This window comes from Tachysurus fulvidraco, chromosome 19, assembly GCF_022655615.1.
Source record: "Tachysurus fulvidraco isolate hzauxx_2018 chromosome 19, HZAU_PFXX_2.0, whole genome shotgun sequence".
NCBI lineage: Eukaryota > Metazoa > Chordata > Actinopteri > Siluriformes > Bagridae > Tachysurus > Tachysurus fulvidraco.
In genome coordinates, this window is record NC_062536.1 from 18,760,095 (window position 1) to 18,776,953 (window position 16,859).

Genomic DNA, 16,859 nt, shown 5'->3' on the forward strand with positions numbered 1-16,859 from the left:
CACACATCTACATCTACATCCATATCCCTCACACATCTACATCTACGTCTATATCCATATCCCTCACACATCTACATCTACATCCATATCCCTCATACATCTACATCCATATCTCTCATACATCTACATCTACATCCATATCCCTCACACATCTACATCTACATCCATATCCCTCATACATCTACATCTACGTCTACATCCATATCCCTCACACATCTACATCTACATCCATATCCCTCATACATCTACATCTACATCCATATCCCTCACACATCTACATCTACATCTACATCCATATCCCTCACACATCTACATCTACATCTACATCCATATCCCTCATACATCTACATCTACATCTATATCCCTCACACATCTACATCTACATCTACATCCATATCCCTCATACATCTACATCTACATCCATATCCCTCACACACCTACATCTACATCCATATCCCTCACACATCTACATCTACATCTACATCCCTCACACATCCACATGCCTCTCAGATCTACATACAGAACCTTTTCTTTTGTTTTTCTAAAGAACTTGATATTTGAGCTTTTGACCAAAAAGTTCTGTACAGAACCAAAGACGTCCCTCTAAAGAAACTTTTCTTTCACATTTCCTTTTATTTTATGTTGTGAGGTTTTTAACAAAAAATATATTTATTTATTTATTTCTTCTAAGAATGCGTAGTCCAATAAAACGTCTACCTTTAACGACGTTTACGTCCCCTCGTTTTTGGCTCGTTTGGATTTTCTGGGTTCCTCTTCAGGAGATTTAAACTTTCAGGTTCTAGGTTTAACGTGTTTGAGACGACTTGTGAACGACCAGGAGCTGTTTTCTTCTTAAAGAGCTTTTATGGCAGGAATAAGGGCAGGCTGGGGGAGTAAATCTATTTTTTATTAAGAAAAAAAAAAGATCTAAACTGTATAATCATAAATATAGAAACAAACAAACAAACAAACAAACAAACAAACAAATAAATAAATAAAATCAGCCATTTTATCTGTGATGTAATTAATAATGTGATGATATTGTTTGGTGTCAGAATCGTTGAACATGTACAAATCTTTCCAGACTCAAGGATTCCGTTACCCCCGCCCCCCCTCGGTCCCACCCTCCCCATCTGCCTCCCTCCACTCCACCCCACATCACAGTGACGCCGAGGACGAAGATGATGATGAGGACGAGCCCTATGATGAGGAAGAGGAGGCTGAGAGGGACAGAGTGAACATCAAGTCCCCCTTCACGCTAGGAGCCGTACCCAAGGGTAAGAAGAAGCAACCGGGAGAGTACGGGAATTAGTGAGGCCACGCCCACAGCACACACAAACTCCTCCCACTTCTACACACTGCCCTTGTTGGGAGACATTTTGGTTCATTAGAATTATGAAGCATGTAATTAAAGAAGTCACATTTCTGTATGGGGGAAAAAATAAAACAGTGTGTTGAGTGCAAAAGTTTGTGCCCCCTTGTGTTACCTACTTTAAAAAAAAAAACAAGCTAAATAATTTATGTGAATTTTTACTTCACACTTCTTCATTGATGTTTTTATTCATTTGAAGGCAGCGAGGCTGCTTTGAGGCACATTCGAGGCAACGTTGAGGCATATATTCGAGGCAGCGTTGAGGCATATATGCGAGGCAGCTTTGAGGCACATTCAAGGCAGCTTTGAGGCATATATTCGAGGCAGCTTTGAGGCACATTCAAGGCAGCTTTGTAATTTCAATAAAACTAGTCTTAAACATGACGGAGCTTTACCTAAGGATGCTGTGGATGCAACTCCAGTTTTATTAAACACCACAAAACACACAGGAAGTTCAAAATCTGTGTATTTCACATGGAATAATTGTTTAAGACGAGTTTACATTAAGACCAAATACAGATAGAAGAGAAATAAATAAAACTGTACAGTTCAGTTACATTACACAGGACGTTTCTCAGAAGTAGTCTCTTTTCCAAACTGGTGCGTCTTGCAAAAATAGTCCGTTATCCATTCCTGAAACAATACAGAAACAAACAAGTGCGAGTGTTTGTCATCACATCCCTTCACTTCATGACAGTATTGTTATATTAAACCGAGTGAGAGAGACGAGAACCTTCGTCTTTGGCCTGCTGGAGGAAGTTGAGGAGCACCGTGGCCGCCTTGGAGACGCTCAGATTCTCTGTGTTTTCATCCTGTGTTTCTGAGATGAGAAAATAAATAAATAAATAAATAAATAAATAAATAAATAAATAAATAAATAAGAAAAAAATGTCTGCAGGATTTATAATATTATGATGTCTGGAATCACAATTACCAGCGGTACCTAAGTGGAGCGTGTCAAAGACGTCACCCTCGTTTCTGTCCACCGACACGAAGCGCCGTCCTTCTGCAACGAACAAGACATTAAAGAAGATGTAAATGATCAAGACTCGGGAGATTAACAAGGAGGAATCTGAGGAATGTTTGGAAACAGATAGGGAGCTGTACATACGTGTGCCTTTGAGGTACAACATGGCCTGAGGAGTCCAGTTACGCCGCTGGAACCTGCCCTTTAATTACACACAGGGAACAAATCTACAGTAAATATCATTGTGTGTGTGTGTGTGCGTGTGTGTGTGTGTGTGTGTGTTTGTGTGCGTGTGTGTGTGAGTGCGTGTATGTGTGTGCGTGTGTGTGTTTGTGCGTGTGCGTGTGCGTGTGTGTGTGCGTGTGTGTGTGTGTGTGTGCGTGTGTGTGTGAGTGTGTGTGTGAGTGTGCATGTGTGCGTGCGTGTGTGAGTGAGTAAGTGAGTGAGTGAGGGTGTGTGTGTGTTTGTGTGAGTGTGTGTGGGTGTGCATGTGTGCATGTGTGCGTGTGTGTGTGTGTGTGTGTTTGTGTGTGGGTATATGTGTGTGTGCATGTGTGTGTGAGTATGTGTGTGTGTGTGTGTGTGTGTGTGTGTGTGTGTGTGTGTGTGTGTGAGTATGTGTGTGTGTGTGTGTGTGTGTGTGTGTGTGTGTGTGTGTGTGTGTGTGTGTGTGTGTGTGTGTGTGAGTATGTGTGTGTGAGTATGTGTGTGTGTGTGTGTGTGTGTGTGTGTGTGTGTGTGTGTGTGTGTGTGTGTGTGTGTGTGTGTGTGTGTGTGTGTGTGTGTGTGTGTGGGTGTTACCCTCGGAGCGCTGCAAGCCTGAGAGACAAGTGAAGACAGCAAGAGGAACACCAGCGCATAAGCTGCAAACATCTTCACACTCTGTCACACACACCCACACACACACACACACACACACACACACACACACACACACACACACACACACACACACACACACACACACACACACAGAGAGGTCTGGTTAGGAATCACTTGTAAAACTACATTTATTTCCTAATTAATAAATGGAATTAAAATAAAAGGATATTCAGATTAATAAATAAATAATGAACAGAGACTTTTAAAGCTTCAACATAAAGACAACATTAAGGTTAATGAGTTTAACGACTGAACGGCTGCTGAAACGGAAAACGAGATGTGAAGTTAAATGCACACATACAATAAAATAAAAAAAATCCAAACATAAAGATTCTCTACTAGATTATAATATTCTAAAAAATAAATCACATAAAATAAGATTATTTATTAAGAAGAAAATTTGAGTGAAAACATAAACAAACAAAAAGAGAAACAAACAAATAGGAAATAAAAAAAAATCAATAATTAACAAAAAAATTTTAATTAATACTCAGGACTAAGACTATTACTAATAAAATGCACAAAGACAAAAGTTATAAACAAACAATTAAACAAACAAACAAACAAACAAACAAACAAACAAACAAACACAACCATGGAAATAAGTAGAAGCAGAAGGAGAAAAGTATTAAATGGTAAAAGTAGAGTTTCTCTGTCTCCTCACGATCCACAAACTAATTAAAACACACACACACACACACACACACACACACACACACACACACACACACACACACACACACACACACACACACACACACACACACACACAGGTGAGTCTCATACCTTCATGTCTGTGCTGCGAAGTCCTCAGTTTGTGATCGTTGTGTGCAGAGCAGAGAGAGAGAGAAAGAGGAGTGTGAATAAAGTCGCTTCAAAACAATCTCTCCTATTTATAATATGAGCGTGGAGGGTGGAGGAATTCACATACACACACACACACACACACACACACACACACACACACACACACACACAGCGCTGTAGTTAATGAGCAGCATCTATGATGATAGGTCAAGAAACATTGATTAAAACGGGGGAAGGGCTTGTAAACCTTTAGCAATAAAACTAAATTAAATAAATAAATAAGTAAGTAAGTAATTAAATAAATAAATAAATTAGTACAATCCCTGGGCTACAGTTTACAGAAAAGAAATATATATATAAATCAAAATAAATTGAGAAATCAAAATCTGATCCTCCGAGATTTATTAATTTTTTTCATAAAAATTGTAATAATTTTAAATAAATCTGAATCATTTCTGTGATTAATATCAGAATCACAATATAATTCTTCATTTACTGCATATTAATGTTATATATTATGTCGTTGTTTTATAAACTGATCAATAAACATTAAATATTACTAAATCGAATCATTTGGAACATGTTTTCTTTTGTTCCCTTTACAATAAATATCACAATGAACTCTAAACAAATTCACATGTTATAAACTCTCATAAGGCTTTATACACACCGTTATAGACTCTGTTTAACACATAACACCGTTACCAAGGAAACCGAGCACTCGGTATGTTTATAAACACTGCACACGATTTATACCTGTTACACATGTCTTATGAATGCATTATAACAGGTAACGAATGTATTCAGAAGTCCTAAAGAATTTATAAATATTACAGATTTATTTCTGGGGTTTCTGTCTGCGATGATGGGACGAGAAAAAAATGCTATAGATTTAAATCTATCTGATATTAATCTGGTGTTTTGTATTCTATTAATCTTTATATTATTCTTTATAAAAACCTTTTGTTCTGTGTTTATGTTCTGTAAAGCTGCCTTGTGATGACGTCAACTGTAAAAAGTGCTACAGAAATAAACCTGAACTGAATGAACAGAAATATTGGACCTACACGTGTGGAGATATTTTATCATATTGTATAAACGATATCCGGGATCTGTTTATCACGAGAAGCAGTTTGTGTGTTATGGGGATTTATTTTACTAAGCAGCAGGATGAAGCACTGAGTCTGTAGAAATATGAATGTGTTTACAGTGGGATCAGTGAAGCATCTCTCTCTCTCTCTCTCTTTCCCTCTATTTGTCTCTTCCTCTCTCTCTGTCTCTCCCTCTTCCTCTCTCTTTGTCTCTACCTCTCTCTCTCCCTCTATTTGTCTCTTCCTCTCTCTCCCTCTATTTGTCTCTCCCTCTCCCTGTCTCTACCTCTTTCTCTCTCTCTCTCCCGTTCTCTCCCTCCCTCTATTTGTCTCTTCCCCTCTCTCTGTCTCTCCCTCTCTCTCTCTCCCTCTTTCTCTTCCCCCCTCTCTCTCTTTGTCTCTCCCTCTTTCTGTCTTTTCCACTTTCTCTCCCTCTTTCTCAATCTCTCTCTCTCTTTGTCTCTATCCCTCTCTCTCTCACACACACACTTTTTCTTTCTGAATGACCGACTGATAAAAGGGCTTCCCCATTCACCCTGGATTGATGATGATCTCTTCTGGACACCGTATCGAGCGTCTCTCTCTCTCTCTCTCTCTCTCTGACCCGAGGTTATTAACGACGCTGATCCTCTTCCTCTTGCCTTTTTTTAGCCAACATCAATCACATTAATAACCGCCATGGCTCCTTTTTTTTTCTTTTTTTTTTTTTATCAATCTGCCTTTCGCACGTAGATTTGATTTCGGACCTGGAATTACGTACTGAATTACGGAGGTGTTCAGAGTGAAAAAAGAGAACAAGACCAGGATTCGTGTTAGATTTTTTTATTAGAATTTATTTTCTGCCTGAGGTTCTGCCTATTTGTTGAACAATTGAAACATTTTACCCAAAGATTTCGAACAGCCTGAGACCTGCATGTTGAAGCACGGTGGTGTGAGCATCATGTTCAGGATCATCCTCCAACTCTCGTAGTTTCTCAGACTTTTGGTGTTTATGAACTCGAGCTCGTGTCCTAATCTGTCTAATTCTGTTAGAATTGTGGGATATTTGTAATAGTGACTAAATGTCACAATTTTGGATTTTAATACATTTTGATATTATGGCACGAGTTAAAAAATAGAAAATAAATAAATAAATAAACAAATAAGAAAAACAAAGGAAAAAAATGTGACTTTATCCTAAATAAATGAAATTTTCCTAAAAAAAATTTCTGATTTTCTTTATTTTCATCATTTCAATATTTTTACGATCAAATTTTAACAAATTTTTTTCCTACTGCGATGCAAAATTTGTCTTTCTAACACGTACATAATTACATACAAATTTGCTGAGGAGCGATTTCTAAAACCAAACCAAATATTTTAGAATTCATTTCAAAACATTTATAGTTGCTTATTAAATAAAAAATATCTATTTCAGCCTCGATCATGAGGTTTAAAAATGTAAAAAAACAAACAAACAAACAAAACAAAAGAGAGAATTAAAATACTTTCACCACATTGTAAAATAATTACAGTATAAAGACACTTTTTCTAAATTATTGGCACCCCATAAACTAAAAAGGAAAACTCTTAAAAAAAGTAAACATTAAAATAAAATATATTATGAGTAGAATTTAATAGAAAATGTGAATTTTCACTAATTTTCACTGATATTGTTTTATCTACCAAAAAAAACCCCCAAAAAAACAGAGCAGTACATGCACAAAAAAAAGTTTTTTTTAAAAAAAAAAAGAGGAAAGAAATATATTTCAAATGAACAGTAAAAATACAACATAAAGCTTTTTATATAAATGAAAAATGAGGGGGAAAAAATCATGATTTGCTCTCAGGCGGCTGAAATCCCGCTGATGACTCGGATCACATCCTGGTCTTTTTTGTATAATGATAAAAGTGCGCTGTGTTTGTTGTGTTTTTTTAAACTGTATTTACAAAGACCGAGCAGGTTTTACTCAACAGTCTCTCGACACAGAGAGACGTTAAGGTCATCATGGTGTCCTGCTCTGAGCTGAAGCGAACCCGGGCAGAGCAAAGTGGCATCAGTGTAACAGAACGAACCCTTCGTCGGTCCTCGTCGTTCCCTCCGTGAACTCGAAGAAGGACGGATGGGATTTTTTTCCCCTTTTTCTTGGATACAGCGATAACAGACCTTATAATACCGGTATAAATAACATCGCACGATTGTCTGCATCAGTTCACACTCAGTTCAAGGATTGGCTTTCCGTAGGTCCAAAATAAAACACAAACACACACACACACACACACACACACACACACACACACACACACACACACACACACACAGTCCGTTTAAAAAGGAAAAAGTATTATGGCTTTCAGGACAGGATCTTAAAAGTTTGCTTCAGGAAATCCGTCGTAAATAAGGAGGAAGAAGCGCACGGTGTGGTTATACCATGCTGTTGCTCTCGCTCGCTCGGTCCACATACTGCCAAAGAGAAAGAAGAGAGGATTTAACAAAAAAAAAAAAAAAGAGTTTAAACACAACACTGCGATGAACTGAAAGCCATGATGAGAAGAGCTGCTGATGGAAATCATGTCGTGCGTGGGGTAAAAGGTTCGGAGTGACAGACCCGAGGGGTTTGTGCTGTTACAGGAAAATAATCAGGGATGAATCACTGCGGTATATGGAATAAAAACACTGTCAATAATAATCGTACGTAATTCAAAGCATTGTGTGTAAATTTTAATTTAGTTGTGCGTAATTTAAAACTATTGTACATAATTGTTTTTTGTGAAGTTGGATCCCAAAACCTACGGCCACGACAGTTTACAGATACGAGATTTTGTGTGTTTGTTCAAATACGACTCCAAAATGTACGACTATGACAGTCTACACACACAACGCTTGTTTTCACAACACCTCTTTTTTACACACGAAAACGGTCTGCGAAACAACTGTCAGAAATACGTCATCACGTTCACAGGCATTACTATCCGAGGGAAGATGAATCGATTCCACGAAGCGCGCATGCGCCCCGCCCTCTTTTAAACAACTCATAGAAACCACTGGTGCCGAAATGGCGGGTTAGTTATCACTAATAACAGAGACAAATTTGTGCTAACACTTTAAAATAATGGTCTGTTGGTAACGAGTGACTATGCAGGAAGTAATAGGTAGTACTGCATTAACACTGAGCTTAATACTACTAACTAATATGGAAGCAAGATGAACTAAGCAGTATAAGTAATAGCATAGGGAATCGAACCGCGACCCTGGAGCTGTGAGGCGAACGTGCTAACCACTAAGCCACCGATATGTTTTCAACCAATTAATCTTGAATGTCCTTTAATACCACCCATATCATAGTCTTTAACCAGCTGTGATTTCTTAATATAATGAGTTTTGTTTTTCCACAGAAATTGGAAAACGATCGAATTAGATGTCTTAACATTAACTGTAGAAACATACAGGGAGTGGCATGGAGAGATTATTTTGGAAATAGCTCAAAGATTTCCTTGTATCTATTAACTGGTTAGAAAAGTTAACGTCTTCTCTTCTAATAGCATTTTTAGATAAAACTATTCCTAAATATTTCACTTCGCCTTTAACCTAAATTGAAGAGATGATAGAGTCGTTGATGAGTGAATGGGAAATAGTTCACATTTTTTAATATTAAGGGTAAATCCTGAAGCTTTAGGGAAAATCGAGACTGAATTCAGGGAAACATCAACCATGAATTTATTCTTTAAATGGATTGCTGTGTCGTCTGCAAACTGACTAATTTTAAATTCCTTTAGATCCCATGCAAATCGGCGTTATGATTAATGAGTAATATAAGTGATTGAGTGGCTAGAATAAACAGTTTGGGAGAAATCAGGCTTCCCTGCCTAATACCGTGGAGCACTTTAAACCTAGGAGTTATACTAGGATTCAGGGACACAGAACTATATGTCAGTATAAAACATCTTTATTATTTTACAAAAATTACTCCCAAAACCTAAAAAATCTAAGATTTCAAATAAAAAAGTATGTTCAACAGAAACAAATGCCTTGTAAAAGTCAAGAAATAAAATAAAAACCATTATTTTAAAGTGTTAGCACAAAATTCTCTCTGTTATTAGTGATAACTAACACGCCATTTCGGCACCAGTGGTTTCTATGAGTGGTTTAGAAGAGGGCGTGGCGCATGCGCGCTTCGTGGAATCGATTCATCTTCCCTCGGATAGTAATGCCTGTGAACGTGATGACGTATTTCTGACAGTTGTTTCGCAGACCGTTTTCGTGTGTAAAAAAGAGGTGTTGTGAAAACAAGCGTTGTGTGTGTAGACTGTCATAGTCGTACATTTTGGAGTCGTATTTGAACAAACACACAAAATCTCGTATCTGTAAACTGTCGAGGCCGTAGGTTTTGGGATCCAACTTCACAAAAAACATAATTATGTACAATAGTTTTAAATTACGCACAACTAAATTAAAATTTACACACAATGCTTTGAATTACGTACGATTATTATTGACAGTGTTTTTATTCCATACGGTACAACAGGAAGGGGATTACTCTCCTGTACAACAGGAAGGGGATTACTCTCATGTACAACAGGAAGGGGATTACTCTCATGTACAACAGGAAGGGGATTAGTCTCATGTACAACAGGAAGGGGATTAGTCTCATGTACAACAGGAAGGGGATTAGTCTCCTGTACAACAGGAAGGGGATTAGTCTCATGTACAACAGGAAGGGGATTAGTCTCATGTACAACAGGAAGGGGATTAGTCTCCTGTACAACAGGAAGGGGATTAGTCTCCTGTACAACAGGAAGGGGATTAGTCTCCTGTACAACAGGAAGGGGATTACTCTCATGTACAACAGGAAGGGGATTAGTCTCATGTACAACAGGAAGGGGATTAGTCTCATGTACAACAGGAAGGGGATTAGTCTCCTGTACAACAGGAAGGGGATTACTCTCATGTACAACAGGAAGGGGATTAGTCTCCTGTACAACAGGAAGGGGATTAGTCTCCTGTACAACAGGAAGGGGATTAGTCTCCTGTACAACAGGAAGGGGATTAGTCTCCTGTACAACAGGAAGGGGATTACTCTCATGTACAACAGGAAGGGGATTACTCTCATGTACAACAGGAAGGGGATTACTCTCATGTACAACAGGAAGGGGATTACTCTCATGTACAACAGGAAGGGGATTACTCTCATGTACAACAGGAAGGGGATTACTCTCATGTACAACAGGAAGGGGATTACTCTCATGTACAACAGGAAGGGGATTACTCTCATGTACAACAGGAAGGGGATTACTCTCATGTACAACAGGAAGGGGATTACTCTCATGTACAACAGGAAGGGGATTAGTCTCATGTACAACAGGAGTTTAGGGGATTAGTCTCCTGTAACATTAAACATGTGTCTGTTCTTGTTTCAGCCACGTGGAGCAATAACACTTTTTTATCCTTAGCCTTTTTCCATTTATAGCTACGTTATATTTTGTGGACATTCCTAAAGCGCTGACACTGGAGACTCCTTCAGACGAGATCGTCCCTATGAAGGTGAGGGTGGTGGTGGGGTGGGTCACGGTGTTACACGGCCACCCTGTGATGTATGTTTCCGGCCAATCAGAATGCGGGACAGAACAGCGCTGTGGTATAAACACGACATGAGCATCAGCAGCAGGAGGCCTGAGGGGAAGTGAAGTAATGATCAGGGAGAGCTGATGTTCACATGCAGGAGCGAAAGACTACAGAGACTGACCGAGACTGCTGACGGTCCACGCAGAGCTACGAAGGCTTTAAGAAAGACAGATTCAAACACACGCACACACACACACACACACACACACACACAAACTTTACTGTAAGTAACGACTCATCACGTGCTTTAGTTCAGAATTGATTAAAACGTTTCTAGCTGCCACGTTGGTCTTGGGCAGTTTCCTGCATTACCCACAATGCACTACAACTCCCTGCTCATAACGTGCGGCTGGCTTAACGCTGAATCAGACTTAACCCAGAGAGCTGAACTTGGATTTATGATTTATTTCTAAACAAAGACAATGTTCTAAAATAACTTTTTCGTACTCCGGAGTCAGAATGAGGTTTAATCGCTTCTCATCTCATCCTTGATGCGGCAGCGCTTTAGAACCTTCGGTCGTCGTTCAATTGAGTCATGGAGAAGGGCGTTAATGTTATGCATTAACGTTATGTGTTAAAAGGCGTGAGATAGAGAGTGAGAGAGAGAGAGAGAGAGAGAGAGAGAGAGAGAGAGAGAGAGAGAGAGAGAGAGAGAACACTTACTCCACTGATGAAAGGGAGATTCAACAAAGAGCCCAGGATGGGTATCCTCCTGATGAACCCGATAACCACTGGAAAGAAACCCCTATGGAGAGCACGGGGGTGGGGGGGTGGGTAGAGGAAGAGAGGGGGGTTGTGGGGGCAAGAAAGGTTTCGGAGGACAGGGAGGAGAAAGAGGGAGTGAAGGGGTGGTGGAAAAAAGGGGGGAGACAGGAAGAGAAGTGAGGAGACAGGGGAGATGGGGGGTGAGAGAAGAGGGGGGGAGAGACATTTCAGTTAAATAAAGGTAACATGAAGTGCAGAACAGAGGAAGAGGAGTAAATTAAATTCTGCTTTGACTTCAGGTTTAGTTTGAACGATCAGATCACGTTCTGTTCACTGCGGCTCTCACAGGAGAGACAAAACTTACATAAACACAGAGAATAAAACGCTTAAATGTTTAAACGCTGTGACGGGACGCTGCACGACGAGGAGCTTCACCTGAACAGAAGGAAGAAGCCGTAAAACTCCAGCACCACGCCGACGATCGGCCACCCGATCAGCACCACCAACACGCCTCCGAGGAAGAAGCTGGTGGCCTTCATCTTGTGCTTCTGGAAGAAGAACCTGAACGTCCTCTCCAGGCCGATGACGAAGGCCAAACCGATCACAAACAGGATCTGAGAACAGAAAGCTGTGAGAAACCGCTCTCTTTTTTTTTTTTTTTTTACAGATGATACAAAACACAAAGCGCTGACACTGGAGGCTGAAGTCGTGGTCTAACGGTTAAAGAGTTTGACTCCTAATACTAAGGTTGTGGGTTCGAGTCTCGGGCCGGCAATACCACGACTGAGGTGCCCTTCAGCAAGGCACCGAAACCCCCCCAACTGTGGGTGTGTGTTCACACTGTGTGTGTGTGTGTGTGTGTGTGTTCACTGCTGTGTGTGTGCACTTTGGATAGGTTAAATGCAGAGAATGAATTCTGCATCTGGGTCACATGGAGACATACGGCTAACGTGTCAGACGAGCGTACAGAGCGCAGCAATCACGGACGTTCCGACGGTTCTGAGCAGCTTCTCAGTTTTATTCTCAGTTTTGTTGGAGGCACATCGGTGGAGGAATATCAGCTCCACGCGTCCCGAGACGGAGACTTACGTTTCCGATCGCGAGGAGTGCTTTGTCGAAAAACAGAATCATCCCAAAGAAGAGGAAAAACACTCCGAAGCCCGTCAGTCCCATCCCAATTTCTGTGGAGTGAAGAAAAGCACAAGTATTAATACACAGCTGAGGAAAACTCCACCCTCAGCGACACGTATGTTCATCTCATTTATTATGTTACGAAATCTTTCTTCAGAATGTTGTTCGATTCCCACTTTACTCTCTCGTGTCACTGTTCTAACACGGTTACAGTCTGACTGATAGTGATGCAGTGGGATTAGACTCTCGCTCTGCCTTCGTTTAAAGAAGGCGATGCAGCGGCGCTTTAACGTCGGGTCAGAAATCAATCCCAAACGTTTCCATATAAAGAGATTAAACGTGGTTAAGGAGAAAGTTTCATTTCATGACGTTACACTGAAGTGACAGAAAGCTGACAGGCATCAGAGGGGTCTGTAACATGCTGAAGGCTCCAGGACGTCTGAATAAAGCGGATTTTGCTCCTGATGCTGTGTAATAAATGTAAACACGGTATAACAAACACTCAGTAGCTCGTGTGCAGGTTCTAGCTGTTGATGCTAAGCTTTAACTTCCGGTTCTAATGTACACCTGAACTGACCCGAATACATGCTGTAATGGTCTTACTTTGGGAATCGGTCAGAGAGATCATCATCTTTGCAAAGGTTTAGACTTTTATTAATTAAACTCGATGACAAACAGCTGCCTCTTTGACGCTTCGCTCGCTGGTCAACTGCAGCAGCAACAGTTGCAGCGTTCGCTTCCGGTACTCAGTACGCATGCGCGCGACTGTCACTGCGAGTATTTTATTTATGTGTTTTTTTCACCCACGGTTCTCTTGTTTTCACGCTTATTTTGTCCTTTAAATATAACGCTTACGAGGTTATGAGGTTAAAAGTGTATTTGGCTCTTTTTAATTGAGATTCCAAACTGGCTCTTCTCAATGAGTCGGATCACTTTATTCGACTCCCAGATGGCTGTTTTCTGTGAGTCAGCTTCGTTATTTGGTTCATTCGACTCTCAGACACGAGAAAAAGTATTGCAAAGTAGCCAAAAACCCAAACAGTTATTTTCAAGTAGTCAAGTCAACTCGACTTAACTATCAAACATCTATTTTTTTTATCGAATTAGATATATTGCTCAACTCATAAAATGCCTCACAAATGATTCTTAGTAGTGAGTCAGATCTCCTTGTTCGATTCACAAATAGCTCTTTTTAGTCTGTCAGCTCAATTGCTCGGCTCATTCAACTCCTAAACGGTTCTCTTCCATATATATATATTTCTTGGTTCATTCGGCTCATATAACTTTTTCTACATGAAATGAACCTTAACTTTTTAAAGGAAGCATTAACGACTAATACTTCGTATAAAACCGGCTCTTCGTGTGTACGAACCGAATCTTCATGTGTACGAACCGGCTCTTCATGTGTACGAACCGAACCTTAACGTGTACGAACCGGCTCTTCATATGCAATGTGCTTTGTGTCCATATTTCCCTGCTCTTATTAAATATAATTATATTCTATATTTTTTCCCTTCCATGTTCATATGAATTTTTTTCTGTGTACAGTCAATTTACAAATACAATTAATTTTATATGAATAAATTAAATATTAATATTAGTATTGCAATTATATATAATATAAATATTTTAACAATATTTGCGTCCTCAGTTTGTGATTCCAAATGAATTTAGTATTATAAGAACTAACTGGTTCTTTATTTTCACGTGTACATGTCTATAATTTACACAAAAGTGAAGCAGCGCCTATTATTTCTAGTTATAGTATAATGCTGCCGCCTGCTGGTCACATTCGGAACCGCAGAAGCAGTTTTACAGAATGAAATAGTAGTTTATCAAACTATCAGTTTAAGCTTAAATCAATTTTATTTGTACAGAATGCAGTATAATACACTGAAATATTTATGTTGAGGCTGAGGTCAGTTGTTTGTGTTTTATTTGATTGTTTTTTTTTATTTTAGTTGTTTTATTTATTTGTAAGGCATTGTGTGTTTATGAACACTTCATGAACTACAAAAATAATGAGAAATAAGGATAGGAAAAATATATTTGTCATTTGTAGTATTCTGTCTTAAATGTTACATAACATGGACCATATCATATTCATAATTTATTATTGTAACATCATAAATCATCATGAAAAATCACAGAGAAAGACACAGCAGTGATTAATTCCCTGAACTGGTATTTTTATTCTTAAATGATCACACATGGATTACATTTTTCCAGTTTGCATGAATTCGTGCTAATCTTACTAACACTGTTTATTTACTCAGTCTTACCATAAGTGCTTAATAAAATATTTTATAAAGCTAATGAACTACAGGACCAGTTCAGGCTCAGTGTATGTATAAAGCCTTTAAGGTCAAAATATTGAACTTCTAGCATTAACAAAAATAAATAAAAAAAACTTTAAGCCTTGCACTAGGTTTATAAAGCACAATTGCACTTTCTTTATACAGTCTCAGTATCAGAGACTGAACTGATGTTGAACAGATCCATAATGTAACAAATATCCAAATTACATTCAGCACTCTAACAAACAATAGTAAATACAAGTATAGAATTTTAAAAAGAAATAGTTTTAGGCACTGCTGATTGAAAATTTGGGCTTCTTTAACACACTTGTGATCTAAAATGATTTTTATTTCAACAAAAGATTTCTTTGATATGATCTGCGTCTATTTTTCATAATAAATAGATCCGGGATTCATCGGCATCGGTTTCACTCCGGAGGTTTTTTCTTCGCTTCCACATCTTTCTTGAAGGCTTCGATTTTCTTTGCGATGTTTGGAACCTTTGGTACAGAAATGAAGAAGACAATTAGACAAACATTTGTTCAAAAGAACAGAGGGAAAAAAAAAAAAAAAAAAGAACTTTTGATTTTGATTATTATTTATTTGCTGGGTCCAAGTTAGACTTACAGTTTTCTCTCTTTTTTTTTTGGTCAACAGATGACTTTATGCACATTTACTGTCATGTATGTCATTTTAAACATAACTCTGTTAGTTATCAAACAAAGTAGCCTGATTCCCAAAGACCTAGTCAATGTGATCGCCATGTCTATGCCAAGTTAGGAATAAGTGTTGAGTAAAAATTTCTTAAATCAAGGAGATATTTATTCAACATTTATGGAAGGAGTCTCCGGTGCAAGTGCTTCGTAAAGATGTAACTAAGTTCTATGAGTTTACGCTTTCTAAAAAACAACGGATAAAAAGCTCAGTTTTGTCTGTTTTTGTCTATAAATGACTGTTTGTATCTGCAATAACGTGAGGAGGAAAAAAATAAATCGGAAATTAAACATAACTATAAATGGATAAAAAAAAATAAAGATAGTTATAGATATAAATATATATAGTAGTGTTTGTCCAAGCTGTGATGATTAATCTGATTATCCTGTTTTGATTAAATAATGTTGGTAATGAAAAGAAAGAAAGAAAGAAAGAAAGAAAGAAAGAAAGACACCATCTAGTAAATAGAAATATTTTCATGACTTAATTATGTATTTAGAAATTTCTATGAAGTTGGTTAGGAAACATCTGGGCTTTCTTTATTGTCATATTGAGTCATTAGATTTGTTCATTCATTCATTTAATGTTTCGCTTTTAAAAAAAACCAACCAAACAAACAAATAAATAGACAAATAAATAAAAGTGAACCTCATAGTTCTGTGCCAGGTAAATCCCAAACACATTCCCCAAAGTGAAGCCGAGCTGCAAAACAAACACAAACACACACCTTAATAAATACAAAACTATTTATTTATTTATTTATTACATGGTCTGTAATATGATCATCATTAGCTACAGATCTGCTAAGCTAAATGCTAAGCTAAATGCTAAGCTAACAAGTTAACCAGCTAGCAAGGGGAACTAGCGAGCTGATGAAATCTTTTTACGTGTCCTAAAGATTAATATTATTTAAATACAAACACAATAAATACTCACGATGAATTGCATCATGATTAAAGCTTCGCATGTGAATGAATAAAGTGTTTAAAAGTGATGAGTGCTGAAGTGAAGGAGATCACGGATAGTCCGGTTGACTTGCTAACGCTTTTCAAAATAAAAGTCTTACCCTTTTATTCAAATGAGAAATTAACAAAACATTTATATTGTTTTTTAAGTTATATTTTTTTTCCAGTCAGACTTTTCTTTGTTATCTCTACGGATTAGTTTGGACTGAATTTTACATCTATTATAAATAAATATTTTATTTTTAATCCATTTTCATTTGTGTTATTACGAAATGTGTATCGTTTTTAATATATTGTGATGGAAAAAAATACAAAAAATGTCATTT

At 38.1% G+C, this 16,859-nt stretch overlaps 4 protein-coding genes across 10 annotated transcripts in view; 1 reads left to right on the forward strand and 3 right to left on the reverse strand.

The window, feature by feature from the left end:
• gys2 (glycogen synthase 2) overlaps window positions 1–1,466 on the forward strand; it is a 20,746-nt gene extending 19,280 nt beyond the window's left edge. Inside the window, exon 16 of the mRNA XM_027160399.2 lies at window positions 1,085–1,466. Within this exon, the coding sequence (XP_027016200.2) occupies window positions 1,085–1,312 (228 nt within the window). The 3' untranslated portion in view covers window positions 1,313–1,466. The remainder of the gene's footprint in view (window positions 1–1,084) is intronic.
• Window positions 1,312–4,150, reverse strand: spx (spexin hormone). Of its 2 annotated transcripts, none has more exons than XM_027160403.2 (6): window positions 4,008–4,150; window positions 3,141–3,221; window positions 2,484–2,541; window positions 2,316–2,378; window positions 2,106–2,192; window positions 1,312–2,005 (listed from the first exon to the last, which is right to left on the reverse strand). In XM_027160403.2, exons 1-6 carry the CDS (start codon window positions 4,011–4,013, stop codon window positions 1,947–1,949), a joined length of 354 nt encoding a protein of 117 aa, XP_027016204.2. In that variant the 5' UTR covers window positions 4,014–4,150; the 3' UTR covers window positions 1,312–1,946. The 2 variants fall into 2 exon arrangements, with proteins under 2 accessions (XP_027016204.2, XP_027016203.2); XM_027160402.2 differs by having other exon boundaries at window positions 2,307–2,378.
• A 1,775-nt stretch (window positions 4,151–5,925) lies between these two features.
• golt1ba (golgi transport 1Ba) lies at window positions 5,926–13,472 on the reverse strand. 6 transcript variants are annotated; one of them, XM_047804396.1, is made up of 6 exons: window positions 13,161–13,470; window positions 12,516–12,607; window positions 11,862–12,040; window positions 11,385–11,466; window positions 10,843–10,877; window positions 7,347–7,562 (listed from the first exon to the last, which is right to left on the reverse strand). In XM_047804396.1, the coding sequence occupies exons 1-5, from the start codon at window positions 13,186–13,188 to the stop codon at window positions 10,869–10,871; spliced, it is 390 nt and encodes a 129-aa protein (XP_047660352.1). In that variant the 5' UTR covers window positions 13,189–13,470; the 3' UTR covers window positions 7,347–7,562; window positions 10,843–10,868. The 6 variants fall into 6 exon arrangements, with proteins under 6 accessions (XP_027016210.1, XP_047660353.1, XP_047660352.1 ...); XM_027160412.2 differs by lacking the exon at window positions 7,347–7,562 and adding an exon at window positions 9,581–10,769 and having other exon boundaries at window positions 13,161–13,471; XM_027160409.2 differs by lacking the exon at window positions 10,843–10,877 and having other exon boundaries at window positions 5,926–7,562; window positions 13,161–13,319.
• Window positions 13,473–14,725: 1,253 nt separating this feature from the next.
• Window positions 14,726–16,657, reverse strand: stmp1 (short transmembrane mitochondrial protein 1). Its single transcript, XM_027160342.2, has 3 exons — window positions 16,505–16,657; window positions 16,217–16,270; window positions 14,726–15,354 (listed from the first exon to the last, which is right to left on the reverse strand). The coding sequence occupies exons 1-3, from the start codon at window positions 16,517–16,519 to the stop codon at window positions 15,283–15,285; spliced, it is 141 nt and encodes a 46-aa protein (XP_027016143.1). The 5' UTR covers window positions 16,520–16,657; the 3' UTR covers window positions 14,726–15,282.
• Between the last annotated feature and the right edge of the window lie 202 nt (window positions 16,658–16,859).